General features: G+C 39.8%; 3 protein-coding genes across 3 annotated transcripts; all 3 read left to right on the forward strand.

Annotated features, from left to right (window-relative positions):
- The first annotated feature begins 3,290 nt into the window (after positions 1–3,290).
- On the forward strand, positions 3,291–9,591 carry nfe2l3 (nfe2 like bZIP transcription factor 3). Its single transcript, XM_078267629.1, has 5 exons — positions 3,291–4,183; positions 5,968–6,048; positions 7,190–7,303; positions 7,476–7,932; positions 8,051–9,591. The coding sequence occupies exons 1-5, from the start codon at positions 3,668–3,670 to the stop codon at positions 8,824–8,826; spliced, it is 1,944 nt and encodes a 647-aa protein (XP_078123755.1). The 5' UTR covers positions 3,291–3,667; the 3' UTR covers positions 8,827–9,591.
- Positions 9,592–11,209: 1,618 nt separating this feature from the next.
- Positions 11,210–14,623, forward strand: cbx3a (chromobox homolog 3a (HP1 gamma homolog, Drosophila)). Its single transcript, XM_078267984.1, has 5 exons — positions 11,210–11,453; positions 12,100–12,259; positions 12,475–12,628; positions 12,830–12,924; positions 14,024–14,623. Coding segments are annotated over exons 1-5 (537 nt in total). The 5' UTR covers positions 11,210–11,452; the 3' UTR covers positions 14,151–14,623.
- A 5,404-nt stretch (positions 14,624–20,027) lies between these two features.
- On the forward strand, positions 20,028–23,786 carry snx10a (sorting nexin 10a). Its single transcript, XM_078267752.1, has 7 exons — positions 20,028–20,165; positions 22,151–22,205; positions 22,420–22,506; positions 22,594–22,694; positions 22,841–22,939; positions 23,071–23,265; positions 23,364–23,786. The coding sequence occupies exons 2-7, from the start codon at positions 22,173–22,175 to the stop codon at positions 23,413–23,415; spliced, it is 567 nt and encodes a 188-aa protein (XP_078123878.1). The 5' UTR covers positions 20,028–20,165; positions 22,151–22,172; the 3' UTR covers positions 23,416–23,786.
- Positions 23,787–24,170: the final 384 nt, after the last annotated feature.

Raw genomic sequence — 24,170 nt, forward strand, 5'->3', positions numbered from 1 at the left:
GGAAGACTTTTAACGTGAGCTAAAAAATAATAGCCTAATAATACTATAGTATATAACGATCAAATAGTCTCATGGAAGTCACCTCGATTTCTCTCAGGTTTCCCGTGAGTCTTTGCGGGACCAACACGTATGCGCACGCGCAACAGCCTCCCACACATCATGTATTATTCCACCAATCAGCTTCGTCCTCAGAGGAGTATGTGGGGGTGATTTAAGAGCGCTCCCCTAATAAATCTGTCAGAAGTTCACAAAGTTGATTTAAATGTGTTTCACATCGTTATGAAAATACTTGTGGATTAATCAAGTGGCTGCACACTGGCGTCAGATCAATTGGAGTAGATTACTCTTCACAGCTTTTTTAAAGCAACGCGATTTTGAGCGTTTAGGCTGGATTAGTCGTGCCACCAAGTCAAATCTGTAAAAGCTCGCATGAGGCGGACCGCAAATGTCACTTGTTATTTTCAATGGGGGTTTGTTAAAGCTTTGCAAGACTGATGCAGTGCATAAACAAACAGCTTATAGGACGCAAACATTTCTGCCGGTGATAGCCTACAATTTCAAATATCTATGGTCGACAGTTGCTCATTGTGTGAATATTGGGCCGTAATTTGCCGTTGGTCTGTAATGTTGCAGCTGCATTTTAAACATGATCCTAAATGAAGTGTGATGTGGTGTGTAATCAGTTCTATATATCCAGGTTTGACTTGCACTTTGTGCTCACTCTGCAGGAGGACTCGATTGACTGTCTGCTGTTGAGACTACCAAGCTGACTGGCTATGTGTTGAACTTGTGTCGCTCATTAGTGTTCCTGCAATTGAATATGATTTTCTCTTTGTCCTTCTCTTTGATTTTTTTTTTGTGATGCAATGGCAAAGTCTATGCAGACTGTCCAAAAGGATTAGGCTATTGTGGATTTGCAGTGCACAGAAAACTCCATTACAGCAGCCACTCGGAGGTAAATAGGTCACTCACTACAGTAGCCTAGCCTATAGAGACCCAGAGGAAGTGTTTCATTCATTTGGACTTCAACTGCTTATTCTCACATTATTTATTGGGTGAAGTGATAGATGTTTGTTTTCTTTTATAGCCTACACGTGGTTCTCATATTACACTTCACTAAAGCAATATAAAAAAAAGGATATCAATTCAAAATATATCCGGTAAAATGCAGCCTACGCAGAAAAGTCGTGGTTTTATATCATAATTTTATCAGTCGAAACCTAAAGACATAAAAAAGGATATTCACCTCTTCATCTCTTCTTGCTAAGGACGGTTTACTAGCCTTTAAACCCAAAGTCTACAAAATATGGGTCATTTGTAGTTATTACCTTGGTTTCATTTGAGCAGTAGAAAAGCGACATAAAATAGATATACATAACTGTTTCCACTATTCGACAGCAGGGGTCGCAAACGATCCAGATAACTGACACTCTCATGTGTATCGGCCTTCAGCAAAGTCCAGCCCAGTGACTTGGAGCCTCTCAGCCTGTAGCCCATCCTGTTTCCTCTGACAATTCAAGCCATTTACATTTATATCAACATAAACAAAGAAATGTAACATTTGATTTGTTTAATCATAGGCATCAATAATACACAGTAATAAACACAGAGTGGAAGGTATCTATGTATGTACTATTTTATAAGATTAGATTGGAGTACCTGTGACGCAAAAACTATCATAACAATAAAACATTCTGCATAATGAATACTTTTACTTGTGATATTTAAGTGCATTTTCTGCCAATACTTCTGTACTTTAACTTGAGTCAAATTTTGAATGTTAGACTTTTAGTTTTTTTTTTAGGTGTACTTAAGTAAAGGATATGAATGCTTCTTCCACCACTGGATATTCAGTGGATACTGTATTTATTTTACAATTTTCATTCACAATAAATGTTTTCTAAAGGTACAACAACCAGTTTCTGTTTTAATTCTGTCTATCTTCTGGTTTTTGTTCTTCAGATTTAACTCAAGGTTGGCCCTAATCACAACACCACCAAGTGTTATTCTGGACAGCCACATGTGTATCAAGGCATGATTATCATAAAATCATCCCTTTTGTTATTGCTTTGATAAAGGCCATGCAGTTTACGCCTGAGATCTTGGAGGACAGACTGAGCTCCTCCAAAACAATGATGTTGTGTAATGTTCATCATTTGTTTTGTGCATGTGGTTCTAAATTGTGATTGTAAAATTAGAAAACAAACAAGGTCAGTTTGTGTCTCTGTTACAGCAGAAGTTAACTGCAGGAAAATATATATATATAGTATAGTTGATCGATCTTAATCAGTTGGAGTGGACAACCTCAAAAAGTTAACAGTGGCAACTTCAGCTTGTCCTTATGGTATTAGGTGAAATGTATGAGAAATATGAACAACGAGGAGTTTCATAGGGTATTCTAAACTATAGTTCTAAACAAACAATATTCAGATTAAATTGACAACATCCTTGACTATAAAACCACTGACAAGACAGACCTTGAAAGATCCAAATGGTTGCGTTAAGGATAACATGACCTCATTACAACATCATCATCAACAACATCATCAGTCTAAATGACAAATATTGATCTGAGAGGGACTAATGTTTCAATCCAGATAAAGTAACATTGTTGCGATAGTGTGTTGGATTATTAGCCTACTGACGCAGTTTAACCTGTTTAAATTGGTAGAGGTGGAGCTATTTTATTGGGTAGTTTAGTCCATAACAATGCATTGCATACACGTTTTCATAGAAAATGTTATCTGGAAGCCTTCCTTACAAGCCTAGTATACTGGAGAGAATGTTGGTTTCTTTCTTTCCACCAATAATCAGGAATAAAGTAGCCTATAGCCTAGACGGATTTGTTTTAGATGTCCAGAGGGTACATTGTTTTGTAGACGCCAGGATTCCGCCGTTGGCTTTCCCCTTTGTTAGGGGGTTAGGGTTAGGCTATAGTTGAACAAGTTCAAATTGTAATTCACCTTTTAGCCAGTAGGTCACACATGGGACAAGTGATGTTGGTCAGTAGCACAAACATCCCGGAACTGCAGCTTAACTATGTTCCTGACAACCCCCTTTGGGGTCTATGTTGTTGTTGTTGAATGTAGGAAACTAGCACAACAAAGATCAATATTTGATATTTCTGAAGTGAAATCCGCTTAGTTTCTGCTATTATTTCTGTAAATAATGTGTGTCGTTTGTGGTGGGTCCCTTACTCTCATTGGTCAAAAGTACAACTGACATTCTTATTGCCCAATCACAATCTGTTGCGGCGAGCGCTTCGGACCAATCTGCATGAGCTATGTAAATCCTTGAACGAAGTTTCCCCAGCAGCAGCACACACTACGGTGACAGCATTTAGCTTTTCAGATGTTTCATTTTCTGTTTAATTAGCAACGTCAGGAAGGTTTTGATAGATAGGTGCCGCCGACGAATAACTGAAGAGCGTCGTTTTCGCTATGTTTGCGCCAAGAGGTTCCCATTAACCGGTTATTAAAGCTGATGGCTCACTGCTAACAGCTAGCATAGCTATCTAACGATTTCGCCGGTACGTTACAGGCGGACCTCTTTGTCTGACAGGGGGAGGCGTGCTCTTTTGTTAGCCTTTTCCCTTTGTCCATTCGGAAAAGAGGAACTGTTGGGTCAGTATTTCGCAATAATCTGCAGTTCTAAAAGTATTTAGAAAATGCAAATCGCGAAAAAATACCTCACAGAAGGCCTAATTCAGTTAACGATCTTACTCAGTTTGATTGGAGTTCGTGTGGATATCGACAGCTACTTAAGCGGCTATTATACGCCTCTGATAGAGATTAACGTGGGTCCTAGCTCAGCCTACACCCAGACACCCTTTCATAATTTGAGAGAAACTCTTGACGGATACAGTGTGCACCCAAAATGTCCCGAGTTGGACTATTTCTTTGCAAGTCGCCGGCTACTAGACGAGGTGAGGACCCTTGGCTCACCGCGGTTCCCCACACAGTTGAACGCATGGTTGGTGCACCAAGTGTCTGCCACTGACAAGGCTGACTGTGGGCCTTCAACCAGCAACAACACTGACACCAACTCAGGGTTAGAAAGCCCCGGGGACGAAGTCAGGAATGACAGTGAACACCTGCCTGACAGTGGCCAAGAGGTGTGCAAAACAACCCCTGAACTCGGACAAAGGCCTTGTAGCGCTGGAGCCTGCGGGTTTTTTAAAGAGGCAAGTGTGTGTGTGAAATGTAACATAAAGTTAAACAGTTTGCTGCTAACTATTAAACTATGTGACCAAGACGGTTGGCTGCCCAGCTAAAGAAATTGACTGACTGAGGTGGAGAACCAGAGTTACAACTTCGTCACTGCTTAACAGAACAGCTAATGCTATCACTAGCTAACAAGCAGCACCTGCCCATGTTATGATGGGTGCCCATGTAACTAGTAACTTATTTTTTTAACATTTCCTTGTGCTCCAGGAAACAACACAATGTGATAACAACCTGTTGACAAAACTTGAAATGTGCATTCACTTTGTATGGTTCTACCAGTTGCAATTCAGTGATTTAGTTCTTGCTTGGTTATATTTAGGGACGTTCATGACAATTTGGTAACTCAGTTTAAACAATACCTAACTGGTCTAGTTAAACAATTGACTTATCTATATAACCAGTTAACAAGAAGACAGTCTCTTTAGTTTTCTAGTTAGTTGTACAGCATTACAGGTATTTGTCTGTCTGCTGCACCTGTCACTCTCACTATGTAACGTGACACATTAAGCCATGTCTGAATAGTCAGGGCAGCAGAATTAACTTAACAAATGATCCCCTAATAAGACCTGTGTATTGTGTGACCAGGCAGCTGTAAAACTTTCACTCAGGTTCACTCACTTGTTATTGTTAAACATTAAAAGTAAGAATAATAACCAATTAACTGTAATATGTGACTGACTGCCATTATATTTTTAAGATTTCTGTAATCGCACCCAGACCTTTATATTGAACTCTGCTAGTGATTCAATTTTTCTAGCTCGGGGTAGAAACAGCTGCTTGGTGAATGTTATGTCCTGAGGACAGTTGATGTCGCAAATTGTGTAACTTTATCCCCTTTCTTTAGACTCAACCAGCAGCTGTGGGCCTTGAGAGGCGGAGAAGTGAGGCTTAGACCCACACCCTGTTTGCTTTCACAAAAGCGGTGGTCCATACTTGGAACACTGCCCCCTCCCAGGGTTCTTGTTCACATGGATAATGTGATGTTGACACATGTTTTTTTTTTTTACCTTACCCACTCTTTTGTAAAATAAGTAAAGTAAAGGGTAAGCTTTTGTTTTTTTTAGAAACAGTGTTTCAGATGAGAGGACTACACGTGTGATATTTGAAAGTAATAATCAATACTTATCTACATTCGCTGGGCCATTTGAAAATGGAAAAGCTACTCCAGTAGAAGTCGACAAGCTCAGACAGAGCTTGAGCAAAACTTGGTGAATCAGGAGTGTCTTACAACATCTAACAGGGTTGGGTCATCTCTGGGAGTAATTAGCCTAACTGTTAGAGAGTGTGTGTGTATATATATATATATATATATATATATATATATATATATATATATATATATATATATATATATATATATATATATATAAAATCCTAAGCCCCACTTTCATACACACATAGAGCTGATAATGCATTTCGAACATGCAAAAGGCCCTGACCACAGTTGATGGGACAATGAAAGGAGCTAGGGTTCAGGCAGTCTCTGTTTCCTCCAAAGTTACAACAACCGCTTATTAAAACGAACCTTTTTCTCAGTCAGAACATTTGTTTTTAACATTTTCTGAGCTGTCCAATTATCTGTGATAGTGGGATTTGGGAAACCAGAATTGTAATTGTCTTTGGATGTTAGCCAACAAATTGACTATTTTTTTCTCTTTCCCCTCTCTTCTATCCTGAATCCTTTCCTGATCCCCAAATGTGTCTTCCCCTTCTCTCCATCTGCCTTTCTTTGGCTTACCAGGAGGAGGATGTTAAAGTTAAAGAGGAGGAAGAACCTGTCCCACTTACTCAGCTGGCTCACAGTTCCACACTGGAACAAGAGGTATGATGCTGGTTTGTCACGGTTGCCTTCGTTTGTCGCTGCATACTGTTGAAAATGTTGCACATTGCATCAGTGTTTTAAAAAGTTTTAAGTTTACTGAAACATAGCTATACTGGTTGTCTTTTAATAGTGTACAGGTGTATCACAATAAGCGCGTCAAGTTTTCATAGGTTTTACAGTCATGTGACAGTGTTAAAAATGACACTGTACCGATTTTTAATCCAAAATTCACATTTTGACATGACTTTATCACTCAAATTGCAACATTCTGATGACAGTGCTGTTTTGCTAACACCGTGTAAGATTAGGGACATTGAAATCCGACAATTACTGTGTGTCTCACAGGGAAAGACTTTCTGTTTCAGTTTCCTTTCCTAATGTTCTATACAGCTAGCTTTTCAAGAGGATTTAAGAGTATAATTATGCATTTTCAGCAGTTTTTCTCTTGTAATTTTAAATTATATATTAAAGCATGTACTGTGGTAGGGTTTTAAACTCTGGCACGAATACTTTAATTCACATTTGAGACATTGCATAAACATACCACATAAAGCCCAGTTCAGACCAAATATACGAGACAAAACCGTTTTAAAATGCTGCAGGGAAAAGTTGCAGCGGTCTGAACCGGCCCGCCTCAGCTCGACTCACGCCGGGTGATGGCGTTGCCTGCGACTCAGCTGGTCAAGTCTCCAGAGGCTGGTTTTAGATCGTAAGGGACGTCACCTGTTTCAACAGCCAATAGCGAAGTCAGCTTGTAAAGTCAGCTACAAACTAAAGAAATGAAATGATCCATAATCCATTTTATTTCTCTGTTACAAACGAAATGGCAGAGTTTTACAGAGGTTCAATGACAGCCCGTGAGCACGGTATCGTTATGTGGCCAAAGCGAGCTAGAGAGGGGGGGGCTGAGAGACGTTAAGAACAAAGCAATGAATCGCATAAATAAAACGTTTTCGCCGATTCATCACTGGAAATGCAACTGTAGCAAGCATCTCACTATCACGTTATCGACATTCATAATTGGACGCAACAAATTAAATATCAAGCTACAAAAAAGCTTGAAAGTCGGAAGTTAGAACAGAAGTACAAAGAGTCGTTGCTATGGAGATTATTCTATGTATTTTCTTTTTGCCTGTTTCAGAGTATGCTTGAAGGCATCACTGCACTGTCTGATCCAGCACGCCAACATCCTCCTGCCATTGATATTGACCAGCACTGGAGCAATTTACTCTCTCTGTCTGTTACTGACCTTGACGTAAGTGGTCTTCTCATGTTCCTGAGAAGCCTGGAAATGTATTTTATATAAAGCATAATGTCGCTTTACAGAGAGTAATTCAGATGGACCAGTATGTTTTTGCTTCCTGTTGTGGAGGTTTTTCAAAATTGCAAAGACTGAAATTTTGCTAAAACGTATGTCTGATGTGTAGGACCTGGACTCCCTTGTTACTGAGCGTCTGTCAGACCTCGGCACAGACATCACCAGCGCCATCAGCCAGGATGTCAGTTTGCATGATGCTATGGTAACCAGTGCTGGAGCATTTGGTGTGGCGTCTGAAAGAGTTGAGTCCAGGCCAGTCACCCAACAACAAAGAACCCTCTTACGACTGGACTCGCACTCGGACGCATCACCAGGGATGGCAGTGGGTCTGGCTGCTCTTCCCTTTGCTACAGTATGTAATTTAACTGGAAATGTGTCACCGCATAGTGCACTGGGTGGCTGTCTGGATGAGGCAGTGTTTGACCAGATCAATCAGCTAGGTTTGGAAGGCCTGGACACCCAGCTGATGAGCTCTCTGGAGAGCATAGACCCACAGGTCCTCGAGGACTTGGACTCGGACTCGGGTCTCTCCTTGGAGAGCAGCTCTGGAGGTCCAGTCTCCCCGGGTTGGTTCAAATCTTTACAAATACTTGTAGATTAAATGTCTTTATTGCCATGGCTTGTGAAGCCAATCATTCTTTTGTTATACACACTAATACAATAATGAACTTTTCCTACATTCAGGCTCATCCGAGATGTCATCGTCATCTAGTTCATACTGTGAGGATGAGTGTGGAGCTACAGGCTACAGCAGTGAGGTGGATTCAGTCCCCTCAAAAGGCATCATGGACTACAACACAACATGGTCACCAATTGATCTGAGTGAGAGTGTGTGGCATGACCACAGCTACTCATCTCCTGCTTTCTTCAACCAGCCATCAGTAACACTTCATCACAAAGGTATCAAAGAGGAGCCTCTCAGTGAAGATGATGATGACGGGCCAAGGTTTGAAGACAGGGAGCTGAGTCGGGATGAGCTGCGCGCCCGTGCCTTGTGCATCCCGTTCTCTGTCCTGCAGATTGTCAACATGCCTGTGGAGGAGTTCCTGGAGGTCCTTGACGGTCATGGCTTCTCCCCAGAACAGGTGACCCTCCTGAGGGATATCCGCAGACGGGGAAAGAACAAACTGGCAGCGCAAAACTGCCGGAAGCGCAAACTAGATGCCATCACGGGGCTGCAGGAGGAGGTGGAAAGGTTGCATGCGCAGAGAGGCAGGCTACTGAGGGAGAAACAGCTCACAGCCAAGACAATGGGTGCTGTGGGCCAGCAGATAAAGCAGCTGACCAGAGACGTACTGGCCCGGCTGAGGGACAACTCAGGACGGCCCCTGAACCCAGAAAGATTCACCCTGCAGTGCGGGGCTAACGGGAGGGTTGTAGTTCAGCCTGTAAGACGGCCTGCTGTCTCCACAGCAACAGGCAACAAAACAGACAAGAGGAAGAAGGAGAAAAAGCAATGATGCAGTATTGCCAGCTGAGACTTGAGCTTCTAGGTTTTTGGATATTTCTGAACTTACTTGCCTGACTCTGGTTTTGGGATCTCCTCTTTTGCAAAAGTGTGTTTGGATTCACCACTGTTGGGAGCCTAAATCGATAAAAGCTGCAAAAAGAAAAGAAACTCAGAACATAGATAATTAAAATCTCTGTAAATAAAATTTCTCATGTGGAAAAATGTAGCTTACACACTGGACATTTTTTGCTTATTGAAGATGGACAAGGCACCATGGGCAGTTTAATGGATCAGCTAAGCTGCTGGCGATGCTACCAGTCTCTTTTGTGTCTGTTAACATTAAAGTTAAGTCTTACAAACGTAGACAGCCAGGCATGTCTGTCAACATGGCCAGCAGTGTGACACTTACTGGATAGAGATCTCGTAGGGAGGATTATGTTTGTTTGTTTGTTTGTTTCCATGTAATCTCGCCTCTCGATATATCCCTACTTAGTATAAGGAGGAGGTTGAAGATTGTATTTATTAAAGTTTCTGAGGTTCCTGAAATGCGTATATGCATCGTGAGACTGTCAAGGGCAGTATCTTTTTTTTCATAATGGTAAGTTTATCTCAGTGATGAGAATATCGGGACATTGCCTATCTAAAGTTTACAGATTTGTTTCAGATATTTGAAGGCATGTATTGTTCAGTAGAAATTTGTACTGAATGTTTTTTTCCTTATGTCTTGATGACATACAATATACCAATGATTAAACTGACAAGGCCTTAATTTGCATTGGATACGTGTTTTGATTATTGTGTGTGCACATGATCCACAGATGCACATTATCATAAACATGTTTTTTAGGAGGCTACCATCTAATTTTTTTCAATATTGAATAATTCGTTTCAAGCACAATTTTTCTTAACCCTTTTATTTCAGTTACATAAGCGTTTTGGTAAGATTATATTCTACCTCACGCCTTAGTTTGTTATAGATTTTGGCTAAATAAAACAATTTCCTTTTTAGGGGAGCTTAAATGCACTCATTAACTACAAATTCTTCATTATTTAAATGGCCCTAAACATCCCATTTCCTGGGGGGGGGAAGTATACAATCACCAACTCTATTTAATATGATTGAATGTCATTTGGGTGTTGCTTTTTATATATTTGCGATTATCTGAGAGTTAAAATAAGAATTTGGTAACATTTGCCATTCATGGGCACACGTCTGTCAGCTGAGTGAGTTAAATGGAGAAGGGTGCATAAAGTAATGGTATAACTCGTGAAGTATTTCTTCTCCTATTCCCTCACAAATGTGTTTTTAATTTTCTGGTGTGACAAAGAGTTTACTTTCTGTTTGTATAAATTTCTAAACTGTTTTTCTTTGTTTCTGGGTGCAAATGTTTTTGATTGCATGGTGATTGTTGACTGTTGATAGTATGATTTTGCTTAGGAAATTTGAAATGCTTTTGCTGACATTGTTCTTTCTGATTTAAAAAAAAAACCAAAAAAAAAAACAGCCTGTCTCATTCTTGTGTCACTGTTTTAGGAGCATAGCTACACCTCTTTGAATAACCAGCATTGATCGCAGGATATCCGCAAGCTAAATTATGCTTTTTGATGAGGGACGTAACCTGGAAAATGATGTAGTCGGAACAAATCCTTCAGTAGTTTCAGACCGTACGGTCCTTGTACCACAGCCTTTGAAGGACTGAGGGCTTACACTAAATAGCATGTTCCAGTGGCTGAGTTTTTGTGTCTTGGACTTTGCAAAACAAGCTGTACAGAGAGATGCTATAGATCCACGTCTTATTAAGCAAATCAGAGGTAAAGTGAATAAAGCAATGGAAGGGTGGCAAGAGCAGTGGTTTCTGTACAATTTTAAATAAAGGCAATTCAAAATTTAGAAACATAGGTAGGTCAAGAAATGAAGAGGTGGTTTTAACTGAATAACGTGGGCATTCCAATTTAAATTGCACACTTTAGATCCTGAGAAAGCATCCAAGTGGTTCATGTGAGCATTGTCAGGTTCAACGAGGAGTCTGTTGTGCATGTGTTCATGGACTGTAATAGGTATTTGTTACAGTGTCTTTTACATATTTTTTTATTGTAATATTCCTATTCTATATGTATGTTCTTGACTGTTGCTTTAGGCTGCAATTGCTCTTAATACAATAACATGAATTGACTTGTTCAGTGGAGCAAACAGTTTTTTGTTTTTTTTGTTTCTCAGAGAAACAGGATTAATGGATCTAATCGCTGATCCACATTCCCAAGATGAAGGTGGCAGTAATGCACGTAATACGTTGGTTGTCAACTGCAGTTAAAACCCCTAAAGAAGAAGATAGCACGAGGCGCAAACGCAAAGGTAAAGGAGTGAAAATTATTTTCCTTCTAGGCTCCCGTAGAAGTAGAAATCCTACGACTAGCTTTTGGCGCCTCTACCGCCCTGCAGTGCTGCAGACGAGATAAAGCGAAGGCTGACCGCGTGTTAAGAAGGCATCGCTGAAGCCGTTCCTGTTGTTTTTAGGGTGCGTATGCAGTAGTAATCTATTTTATACGCTGCATCATAATCGATTGACCCAGGCAAGCTAACGGTAGCTTTCTTTTGCAAGTTGGACATTGTTGCAGGAAACGCGGTGTGCGCAGAAAGTGAGCCATAACGTTACGTTACCACAACAATATTAGCTAGCTAGCTATGTTACCATTTAACTTAAGGCTGCTTAGCTAGCTACGTCACATTGTTGGTGTTTGCTAACGTATCTCAAAGTATACTGCAATATTTTGACTAAGTCACATTAATGTCAGCTAACGTTAGATAAAACTAGAAATGTCTATATCAGGATTTTGTTACATCCGTTGGGCCTTGAGTGTTTTGTCTTGGCGAGCCTGGCGTTTACCGTAAATTGCTTATTGAAAAAGCTAATGTTAGCATCACTAACTTAAGTTGTTCCTTCACACCACGCATCTTAATTAACCGCCAATATCTGTAATACTATCAGCTAATGACTCTACAGTTGGCACGTAGGCTATCCTACGTAACGTTATATTGGGATTTGGCTGGCTTTGGATATTCTTTTGCACATAGCCTAACGTTAACGTCAGCTAAATTGGTTTGCAACGTAGCATTAAAACGTTAATAGTATCGATGTATAAGCATTTTTGTCTCACTTTTCTTCCCTTCAACTTAATGTGGATAACAGCAATATCTTTTTGCATATCCATGTGAATTAGTTGAATGGCATTGCTATAACCTTTTTAAAACGGTTGAAGTTCTCACACTCCTTCTTGTTTTTAGTGCAAAACATGGGCAAGAAGCAGAACACCAAGGGTAACGTGAAGAAGGATGCACAGGACACACAGGAAGAGCCTGAGGAATTTGTTGTGGAAAAAGTACTTGACCAACGTCTGGTCAATGGCAAAGTGGAATTCTTCCTGAAGTGGAAAGGGTTTACAGAGTGAGTTCCTCGGGACACCTGCCCCCTGCTGAGCTGGAAGTGCTTCCCTGGTATGGGGTTGTGCCATGCTTTTGTCCATAGCTATTTTGGTTGCATAAATAAGCTGCCGTTACTGCATAGAAGCTAGTTAGGCCTAACTATGTTGTTACATCTCTATGGAAATCTGTCTTAAGGGATGTTTTGTGCAAATGGTGACCCTCTCCCTGCTTATTTAGGGCCGACAATACCTGGGAGCCAGAGGAGAATCTGGATTGTCCAGAACTGATTTCAGCGTTTTTGGAAGCACAGAAGAACGTTAAGGAGAAGCCTGCTCCCGTTAAGAGAAAGGCATCAACGGATGAGCCAGAGACGGAAGCCAAGAAGAAAGATGTGAGTTCACCAACAGTTTCACATTCCTCTCCAACCCACATTTTACTTGAGATGATACCAATTGAATTTAGCAGTGGGGATCCTTCACATGATGACAATTTCTCCAAATTCTGTAAAATGATTAAGATGTCATATGTAAACATTACCTTGTTGTTTGGACCACCCAAAAATTGTTAAAGCAATTGTTGTCACCACTTGTAGGCTGAGAAACCACGTGGCTTCGCTAGGAACCTCGACCCAGAACGTATAATTGGCGCAACAGACAGTAGCGGGGAGTTGATGTTCTTGATGAAATGGTGAGTACAGAAGGAAATCAGTCACTTGATGTGCACACAGCTCAAACGGTTATATTTTTTGCACTTGAAACATTCCGTATTCCCATCACTTAATTCATTATTACTTATGATGAGACTCTTGGTTTTGTTGTCTCACTCAGATAAGTAAGATGTACATTCAGCCAGGTACTGCTGCTGTAGCAGAATTTCCCTCAAGTTTAAGTAATGTCTAACTTGAGGTGAAAAATAATGATTTGCTGAAACGAGGGTCCACAGTTGCTGTAATGTTTTTCTCCCCCTTTTCCTCAACACAAGGGTTAAGGGATGTTTTGTGCAAATGGTGACCCTCTCCCTGCTTATTTAGGGCCGACAATACCTGGGAGCCAGAGGAGAATCTGGATTGTCCAGAACTGATTTCAGCGTTTTTTGGAAGCACAGAAGAACGCATGGAGAAGCCTGCTCCCGTTAAGAGAAAGGCATCAACGGATGAGCCAGAGACGGAAGCCAAGAAGAAAGATGTGAGTTCACCAACAGTTTCACATTCCTCTCCAACCCACATTTTACTTGAGATGATACCAATTGAATTTAGCAGTGGGGATCCTTCACATGATGACAATTTCTCCAAATTCTGTAAAATGATTAAGATGTCATATGTAAACATTACCTTGTTGTTTGGACCACCCAAAAATTGTTAAAGCAATTGTTGTCACCACTTGTAGGCTGAGAAACCACGTGGCTTCGCTTAGGAACCTCGACCCAGAACGTATAATTGGCGCAACAGACAGTAGCGGGGAGTTGATGTTCTTGATGAAATGGTGAGTACAGAAGGAAATCAGTCACTTGATGTGCACACAGCTCAAACGGTTATATTTTTTGCACTTGAAACATTCCGTATTCCCATCACTTAATTCATTATTACTTATGATGAGACTCTTGGTTTTGTTGTCTCACTCAGATAAGTAAGATGTACATTCAGCCAGGTACTGCTGCTGTAGCAGAATTTCCCTCAAGTTTAAGTAATGTCTAACTTGAGGTGAAAAATAATGATTTGCTGAAACGAGGGTCCACAGTTGCTGTAATGTTTTTCTCCCCCTTTTCCTGTTTTTTTTGTCCTTTTCAGGAAAGACTCAGATGAAGCAGATTTGGTTCCAGCCCGTGAGGCAAACACTCGCTGCCCTCAGGTGGTCATTTCCTTCTATGAGGAGAGACTGACATGGCATTCCTGTCCAGAGGACGAGGCTCAGTAGAACTGTCGTCTGGTACCTGCTGTCCCTTGCACCCTTTTCCTCAGGACTGAAGTTTTCTCCTCTGGCTTCTTAGTTTTAGCTATTTTAGTTATTTTCAAAGTTGTTTCAACCCTCACATTGTATGGCCGCCAAGGAGAGCTATGTTGTTGTACATATAAGCGGAACTGATTGGGGGATGGGTGTTATGTATAATGACCGATAAGTCTTCCATTATCATACACTAATTGATGTGATGGCAGTTTAGAAAATATACTCTTTGATAGAACCCACCACTGCCCATATTAATTCCTGGTCAAAGTTTGTAAATTCTAAATGGCTACTTTGGTCTGTTAAGGTGTCAACCACCTCTTCTAATACCATGATGCTGTTTTTTTTTGTTTTCCACATTACTGCTGTTTTGTTCTGAAAGTGCATTTTGTAAACTGTCTGTAAATATGATTTGAAGTTCTAAATAAAGGTTTTATGTGACCAAATTCCACTGCTTAGCTTTTATGGTTCCAAGGAAAAACGTCTTAAGGATTAGTAAAGTAAAACACGTGCAGACTTAACTATGGATGTTTTTTTTTTCTCTGTACATATTAACTGGTAATTAAGGGCTGCATTCAAAATGCTGTAGAAGTGCTTACTACCCACTGGCCTCCGATTCAGGTGTATGTTAATCTATGTTTTTACAACATGATTTATTTTGGTCAAGATCATTTTTTGAAAACTGGAATTGTGGACAAATTAGAGCTTACATTTTAATTATGATTTGGTTGAAGTTTTCATTCTTACACTGGCGGTCTATGTTCATGTGTATATTCCAATTTTAATCATTGCCTTTGGTGCCAGTAAAAACAATTTTTAAAAAGACGAAATTCCAAAATGTTTGAATTCATGAAAGTATTTTTCATCTGGCCCCTAATAATGACATGTTTAACCTTGAGTATGTTTTATTTTTTCTTGTTTCCTGCTAGTGACATGTCAGAAGGTCTAAGAGCTTACATAGTAATACTTCAGTCTTAAGACTGGAGTCAGTCAATGGCCCAGATATTATGAATGCTGTAGAGAAGCGAACAGACCCTATTATTGCTACTGACACAGGGCACACTACATGTAGACAGTTGTCTTTGGATATGTCCTCAACTCCTCTTGTCTACCTGAATTTGAGGCCAATCTACATATGTGGGTAGTAAGTACTTTTACAGCATTTTGATTTGAGATACTATACTTTTATTCCACTGAATGCAGCCCTTAATTACCAGTTAATTTGTACAGAAAAAAGAGAGAAGCTAAATAATCCTGATGGAAGTCCATCTTTGCTTTTAATTGTAACTTGTAAGATTTGAAATGCAGGACTTATTTTATGACTATCTTTCTATTGCTACTTTTACCTGGGTAAATCATTTCAACCCCTGCCAATCTGTGGGGACACCCTCCAATATTAAAGCTCAGTACTTACCCCTAACAAACAGCTGGGTTAAGTTCAGCAGTTGTGGGTGTCTCTTGGGCCATGTAGCCAGATGGCATGGCCAGCTCTGCAGCAGTGTGGAGAACTCATGACTGTCATTAGGGCATTGGGGATGGACTTTGGACCTTTGTGCATTAGTATAGATAAAGTTCCTAAGGCTACTCACAAGAGTTTCTGGTTTCTGTAGAAGAATCCCCCATGACATCTCTAAACAAAGCGACAACGGTCTCTTCCTAAAATGTAGATAAAAAAAAAACCCAAGAGTTTCAACAAGTGAGTCATGGTACATCTCAAATCTAGAAATGCCTTGAGCCACAGCCATTACTTGCATCCTAATCTCAGATCATCACATATTACAACGCACAACTACCCATGATGTCTCTACAATAACAAGAGTCAACCCATTATCAAGCACTTCCTATGGAACATTTTCTGAAAATATATTTGGGTTAACGTCATATTGCTGCGTGGCGTGTCATGGACACAAACTGACAGGTCGAAGCTGAAGAATTGTTAGATACAGGATGTTAATGTAACGTAAAACAAATGCAAAGCACTTTTAAAAAAATAAAATATTTAAAATATATATTTATATATATATATATATATATATATATATATATATATATATATATATGTATATATATACTGTATATATATATCAGTATGAGTGATCAAAAGGATTTTGTGTGGACATTCCTGCCTGTATTATCAGGATGTTGTGGCTCTGTGTACAGCACATGGTGGTTGTCCTTAGTCCAAATCATGGAGCTGTTCCCTGTCAGCTTTTTTTCTTTAAAACTTTTTTGAATTGCACTTATAATCAATCACCAGGCAAATAGACTGTCTAGAGACTTCAAACCCAAATACAACTGTTCTCCTGTAGCTTATCATGACATTTTGAAAGTGAATAGCAGCCACTGAAAGGCTTTTTATCTGCTGACTAGACCAAAAGAAAAAGGGACCTTTATATGCAAATGAGCAGACCATAGACTCCCTTTTACCTAAGGTATAGGTCAAATGGAGGCTAATTTTACCTAAGGTAGAAGAGTATTTATGGGCATGTCCCACTAGTTACCTCCACTTCTGGGCTGGACTTTTGGAATATACTTCTGAGATACTCTTTGATTTTATTCTTAAATGTAAACTGTAATTGCTGGCAATATACAGTGGGGCAAAAAAGTATTTAGTCAGCCACCAATTGTGCAAGTTCTCCCACTTAAAAAGATGAGAGAGGCCTGTAATTTTCATCATAGGTACACTTCAACTATGAGAGACAAAATGAGAAAAAAAAAATCCAGAAGATCACATTGTAGGATTTTTAATGAATTTATTTGCAAATTCCTCGGGAAAATAAGTATTTGGTCACCTACAAACAAGCAAGATTTCTGGCTCTCACAGACCTGTAACTTCTTCTTTAAGAGGCTCCTCTGTCCTCCACTCGTTACCTGTATTAATGGCACCTGTTTGAACTTGTTATCAGTATTAAAGACACCTCTCCACAACCTCAAACAGTCACACTCCAAACTCCGCTATGGCCAAGACCAAAGAGCTGTCAAAGGACACCAGAAACAAAATTGTAGACCTGCACCAGGCTGGGAAGACTAAATCTGCAATAGGTAAGCAGCTTGGTGTGAAGAAATCAACTGTGGGAGAAATTATAAGAAAATGGGAGACATACAAGACCACTAATAATCTCCCTCGATCCGGGGCTCCACGCAAGATCTCACCCTGTGGGGTCAAAATGATCACAAGAACGGTGAGCAAAAATCCCAGAACCACACGGGGGGACCTAGTGAATGACCTGCAGAGAGCTGGGACCAAAGTAACAAAGGCTACCATCAATAACACACTAAGCCGCCAGGGACTCAAATCCTGCAGTGCCAGATGTGTCCCCCTGCTTAAACCAGTAAATGTCCAGTCCCGTCTGGAGTTTGCCAGAGAGCATTTGGATGATCCAGAAGAGGATTGGGAGAATGTCAGATGAAACCAAAATAGAACTTTTTGGTAAAAACTCAACTCGTCATGTTTGGAGGGGAAAGAATGCTGAGTTGCATCCAAAGAACACCATACCTACTGTGAAGCATGGGGGTGGAAACATCATGCTTTGGGGCTGTTTTTCTGCAAAGGGACCAGGACGACTGATCTGTGTAAAGGAATGAATGAATAGGGCCATGTATCGTGAGATTTTGAGTGAAAACCTCCTTCCATCAGCAAGGGCATTGAAGATGAAACGTGGCTGGGTCTTTCAGCATGGCAATGATCCCAAACACACCGCCCGGGCAATGGAGTGGCTTCATAAGAAGCATTTCAAGATCCTGGAGTGGTCTAGCCAGTCTCCAGATCTCAACCCCATAGAAAATCTTTGGAGGGAGTTGAAAGTCTGTGTTGCCCGGCGACAGCCCCAAAACATCACTGCTCTAGAGGAGATCTGCAAGGAGGAATGGGCCAAAATACCAGCAACAGTGTGTGAAAACCTTGTGAAGACTTACAGAAAATGTTTGACCTCAGTCATTGCCAACAAAGGGTATATAACAAAGTATTGAGATGAACTTTTGTTATTGACCAAATACTTATTTTCCACCATAATTTGCAAATAAATTCATTAAAACTCCTACAATGTGATTTTCTGGATTATTTTTTTTTCTCATTTTGTCTCTCATAGTTGAAGTGTACCTATGATGAAAATTACAGGCCTCTCATCTTTTTAAGTGGGAGAACTTGAACAATTGGTGGCTGACTAAATACTTTTTTGCCCCACTGTATGCACAAGTTGTGATAGTATACTTGTAGGTAGATGTCTGTATGTTTATCTGTCTTGTATGTCTGGTGAGCCAAAGAACAATTTCCACCCTGGTGGACAGTAAAGATTTATTCTATTCTACTTCCCATCATGGTAGTGTGGTGTGGCCAGGAATTGACATTGTTCTTAGTCAGGAGCGTAATTGCTGGCATCAGACTTGGTGAAAAAGTAAAAGTGACCGATGCATGCTGAATTGAGAGTAAACTGAAAATCCTGGGTGTTGGTTTAAATGAACCATTATGCAGTGATGATAGAATATCCCTAAATAACCTTTAAGACTGTTGGTGCTATACTGTGGTGGGTTTTTCTATATGGGTAATGCCTACTTTGCCTGTCCAGGGTCAACACACTACCTTAGTAACAGACTGCACCATGCATTTCTAAATTCCATCTGAAGTAGAGTTTTCATTTTGTGGCAGGGTGGTCGGTGGCCACATTCCTTCCTTACAGTTTACTGTTGTGGATGAAAACCTGAGGTACATTTTTTTAATACGTATTACACACCAATTGGTCATGGGCAGCAGAGAGTTGTTTATCACTGTATCGTAACTTCTTGATTTCTTTTATGAGTGGATGTGAATATGATTGTTGTGGGTGTCACTCAATGTAGAATTCATCTGGAAGATAATAGGATCAAAGGGCACCAGGTATAGGACAAATGTCCTTTGGGATTCAACATAAAATATATCATAAAATGAGGGCAATAGCCAGGATGTGTATGTCTCATAGACACCAAAAATAAAGTCTGCAAGTAGCTACTTGAATTTTTCTTTTCAAAATATATTTCTAATAAGTGCATACTTAGTCTGACTTTTCCAAACATGAGGTTCTAAAGTGTTTACCTTTGTTTTGAAAGACTTCTCCACACTGCTCATAATAGAAGTTTGATTGACCTAACAGTCCTTCAATTTAAAACTTAAAAATACTGGAATCAGACAATAAAGTATGGAATATGTAGGGGACATGGAGTCCTCAAAAGTGATAGCTCTGAGTGAAAGGTTTAGGTTGGATATTGACTATACTTTGTTTTTAATTAACAAAGGAAACTGTTTGTCTTTTACTGCATATGCACATTTAATTTGGATATGGAGAAAGACAATATGCAAGTGTATGTTCACACAACATGAACAATGCAGTAAAGATATTTTACTTTGTTATACAAACCCTGGGATGGACAGATTTATTGTCTTTGTACATTTCAACACAACTTCCACTTACAAGAAGAAATGGACTGACTGCAATGCTAATTTCAAACAGTTTTGTTAATAGCTTTGGCTATATGGCACCTCACTTGGCAATTTAAAAAAAAAACTTTAAAAACTACAATGCATTTGATAATTATATCAATAGTATTGATGGTGAATTTGTTATAACTCCAGTCCAGACTTGATTGGTATTATCTGAGTTATGTTATCGTTCACCCGTCCTGTTACTTTACACTGCATCAGCATTAGGTCGCGTCCTCCCACCAGGTGATACTAGTTAAACTGATCCCACCCAGTGAAGGAATTAGGGACAGGTCGGCATTCAGCGCACAGCCACCATGTGTCACTCAAACAGATATCGTTGTCTCAGATGACATTTTATTTCCTGTATATTTTATAACGATAGGGCCTGTGAGAGACTGAACACAAGCATCGAGTCAGTGGTTAACATTTTGTAATAGCAGCAGTCCACTGCACTGCTGAGCCCTTAAGCCACACCACTGAACTGGTTTGTTCACAAACAATTGGTTACTGCTCTGGAGTGAAGACCCGGAAAGGTAGGCTATATGGATCACATTGAAATCAAAATGAGAATGTTTTGCGGTTTTATTGCAGACGTGTATTGTTTTTGCAGAAGCTGGTTTTCTCCCAAAGGCAGCGAGTAAAAACTTTGGAGCCGTATGCCTACCTTAATCTATTGTCAATGTGTCTACAGGAATTAGTACGGTAGTTCTCATCATTAATTGAATTTGTAATACATTTCACGTGGAATTGTAGTTGCTGATTGGTTACTTTGCTCTACGTTGTTTTACAGTTGAAAGTATATTAAAAAATGCGATTACCTCAATTCGTATTAAGGATAGCCTGCCTGGGTTCTGCAGATGTGAATGCCTTGTTTCAGCCCTGCCACATGATCCATATGATCAGTGTTCGAATGACATAAATGACAGCCTGCTTTTTTTGGTCGTAAATCAGTGATTTAGTGCACTAACGTAGTGCATAATTGCAGCCCAAAGTAATGTGAACATATTAAGTAGGAAGTTGCTTCACTGAGATTTAACTTACACCCATATCCTGACGAGATTGAGTGGAACTTGGCAGCAGTGATTTATTTTTATTTTTTTTCTTCTTCTTTTAAGCCTATACAGGGGTGTCAACTTAAATTCACTAAGGGCCACACTGAAAAAATGAGAATCACATCAAGGGCAGGACAGGTATAGTTTATTGACGTGCTTTTATTTTAAAAAGTAAAATACTTTTGACTATTATTGCATGCCTCATATAGCCTTCTCACTTACAATTTGCTCCACATAAAACCCTAAAGTCAGCAAAAAAAGTTCCTTAGTCATCATTGGATTAAGCAAAACAATGGTTACATTTTTAAAAGCTGGCGACCACAAAGCCGACTCATAACATCCTATTTCACAGGCCTGAATATGCAAACTCACTGGTTGTGTGGGAATTTCTGACTTATTCTTAAAGTCGGCAAATCTGCCAAATTCAGCTTTGAGTGTCAAGTAATTGCAGGTTGAAAAACGGTTTCCCGTCTTTTTTTGGTTTGGCGCACAACTAGGCGGACCGAAATTTATTGTAAACCTAAATTGATACGCGGGCCGGATCAAAATCTGCGAGGGTCCTGATTTGGCCCGCGGGCCTTGAGTTTGACACGTGTGCTATATGACTTGGTGAATCACTTTACAGCAGCACTGTTACCGTGAACAATAAATTGCCATGAACATGCAGAACATCTTATTACAGGGTATATCTGATTAGAAGAGTCTATAATGGCATGTGATTTCATGTTGTGGAGTTTGGATCAGAGTCTTTCTTGGAGGTCGCCGCAGAATCATTGTTTGTAATCTACGTATTGATTCACTCCGCTTGGACTCAAGGTGTCAAGGGGCTGATGATCCAGCACATTGCTGAAGCCTCTAAGATATGTCTGTCATGTGAGAGAAGGGAACACTGTGACATGTCTTGTTTGAACATCCATGCAGTCACTTACAGTATCTAAGAAGAAAATGGTGATTCAGCTGTTTTGCTTTGCTTCAAAATGTTGCATCTTATTGGCAAACTTTCATAATATTAGCAGTAGTTGTTTCAGTAAAAACACAATCAGCTAGCCTGTATTTCAGCCTGATGTGTGCCAGAAAAGGCATTTATGGTTGAAATGCGTATGTTTTGGTGTTTGTGTGTGTGTATGCCTGTTTAGGGTCATGATATCTCCCTCAAACTAAATCCTCCTACCTTGCACTTTGTTCCCATTGATCCTTCATCAGCTCCAAATGTTTGCACTTTTGAGTCCTTAAAGTATTAATTACCAGCCAGGCCTGTACTGTACATAACAGATCTAGCATTTGAAAACAATGGGCTTTGTCTGCCAGATTTATTACTGTATTACATTTTTTTTTTTTTACAGTTGAACTGAAACGGCCTGTAATAAAACTCAATGGGTCACCAAACGCAATAGTATGTTTGTGCTAAATAAAATAAGTTGGAATAGATCACTTTCAATGCAACACTCCATTTGTTTCTCTCTCAGGTCACAGGTTTTTGTCCCCACCATGGACAGTATGGTAGAGAATCTGTCAAAAACTGTAAGTGGTCAAGCATGCTTCTTCACACTAATCTCCTCCTGTTTGTTTTGTAGTTGTGCAATTGCAACTGGTTAGACATATTGATAATGTCCCAAAATTGAGGCCCAGTGGAAAATATTTATGCTTATACACATCTTGTTGTGTTTTCATTTAAAACTCATGCATCTTTACAACCCTCTGTCATGTAATGGAACCCTGGTTTTGGATTTTGTAGGAGTTTATCAGCATTTGTGTTCGCAATCCAAGGCTTCTTAAAGATTACCTCTGGCACACACACCTCGACTACGAGATTTGTTTACAAGTAAGCGCCACTTGGGGAAAAAAAATGTCTTTTGGGTAATTTTCACTTCATGTAAAAAGTGTATTAAATTGCTGTCTCTCTTTGAAGACCAATAGCATGTGTTTTCGAAAGAAGACTTCCAGTGTAAGGCGGCGTTACAGTGAGTTTGTTTGGCTGCGTGATTGTCTGGAACAGAATGCTCTGATCATGTATGTTAACAAGTTATACTTCAGATTCATATCATTTGACATGTGCTTGCTTAGTTCAATGAATCAGATGTCCATTGTATCTGACTTTAATTGAGCATGCAATACGTTTTCTCAAAGTGCATTTTCTTAAGTTATTCTCTGTCCAGGGAGTTACCCAACTTGCCGCCCAGGAATCCCTTCTTCAGTCCGGGGAACAAAGAGCAAGTCTTGCAGAGGATGAAGGGCTTCCAGGAGTTTTTAGAAAGGTGAGTTGCTGTACAGCTAAAGCAATGGCAGCAAGGCTGTAAAGAAAGAAAGAAGGAGAATCTGCTGACTACTTTTTAGATGTCTACGTTCACTGGTTTACATTGTGCCATTAATATCCTTTCTTCTCTAGTGTTGTTCAAATACCTTTGTTGTTATCGGACAGTCGACTCCATCTGTTCCTGCAGTCAGACCTCAGCATCACAAAGATGGCAAAGTGTGCTTCTGGTAAGACCAGCTACACAGTGGCTGAAGCCATACAGTGTTCCGGCCACGGTTGCATCAGCAGACTAGAAGACAAGGCCTCCTTTGACTCTGACTGTGAAAGGTACCAGCTTGGACAGAACAGTTTACATGTTTTTATAAAGAATAATTGTGAGTGTGTAATGCTGAATTTGACCCCCTCCATCCCTTTTCCTCCCACAGCAGCTGTTCTTCGTCAGGCTTGGGAGGAAGTGTGGACACTTCAGTGCGATGAAGCCCCGTCCCCTTCTTCGAGATACTCCATGGAGCTCTTGCTTATCTATCTTAACTTTCCTTCCAAAGAACATGTTTTACCTTTTCTATTAACTTCATTAGTCCCCTTAGACATTTGTTTTAATGAGCTTTAGTTTTCTCTTAAAGCAAAACCATAGTAATTTAATTCAGTGTGTCTTGTAAAAAAGATCATGTTTTATGTATATATTTTTATTTGCACGGAAGCTGTACGGAGGTTAGCAAGGGATGAGATATGAATTGTACATGTGATACAATTGTGATTTTTAGAGAAAAATATTTGAATACTTTCATGTTAATGGCTGCAATAAATTGTCTTATAAATTAACAATGGATGAAATATTGGTTTAAAGGGGGAAAGATCATGTCATTTTCTTTTGCTGGGCCTTGACATGTAAGTGATGAATTCAGTGCAACAGTCATGCATTGTTGTTACAGCCCAGTAGAGGGAGTGTAGACATCATAGGACCTCAAACTACTGAGTAAATCAGTAGGAGGATGTAAGTCTACAGTACTGGTAAAGTTGACTCAGACTTGATTTCCACTATAGTTAATTGTGTGCTGATTCTTTTGTAAATCTTTTTCAACCATTGTTGGTGCAAGATTATAGTATGCAATTGAGTTGTCCTTTTAGTCCAAAATAATTATCAGTAGTTCAATATTAAGCTGCACTGGGTATGATAAATGTATGTCTGTGTATACACTCTTATGGTGGTTATTGTAATTGTACAAAATTGT

This window comes from Sander vitreus, chromosome 14, assembly GCF_031162955.1.
Source record: "Sander vitreus isolate 19-12246 chromosome 14, sanVit1, whole genome shotgun sequence".
NCBI classification, from domain to species: Eukaryota; Metazoa; Chordata; class Actinopteri; order Perciformes; family Percidae; genus Sander; species Sander vitreus.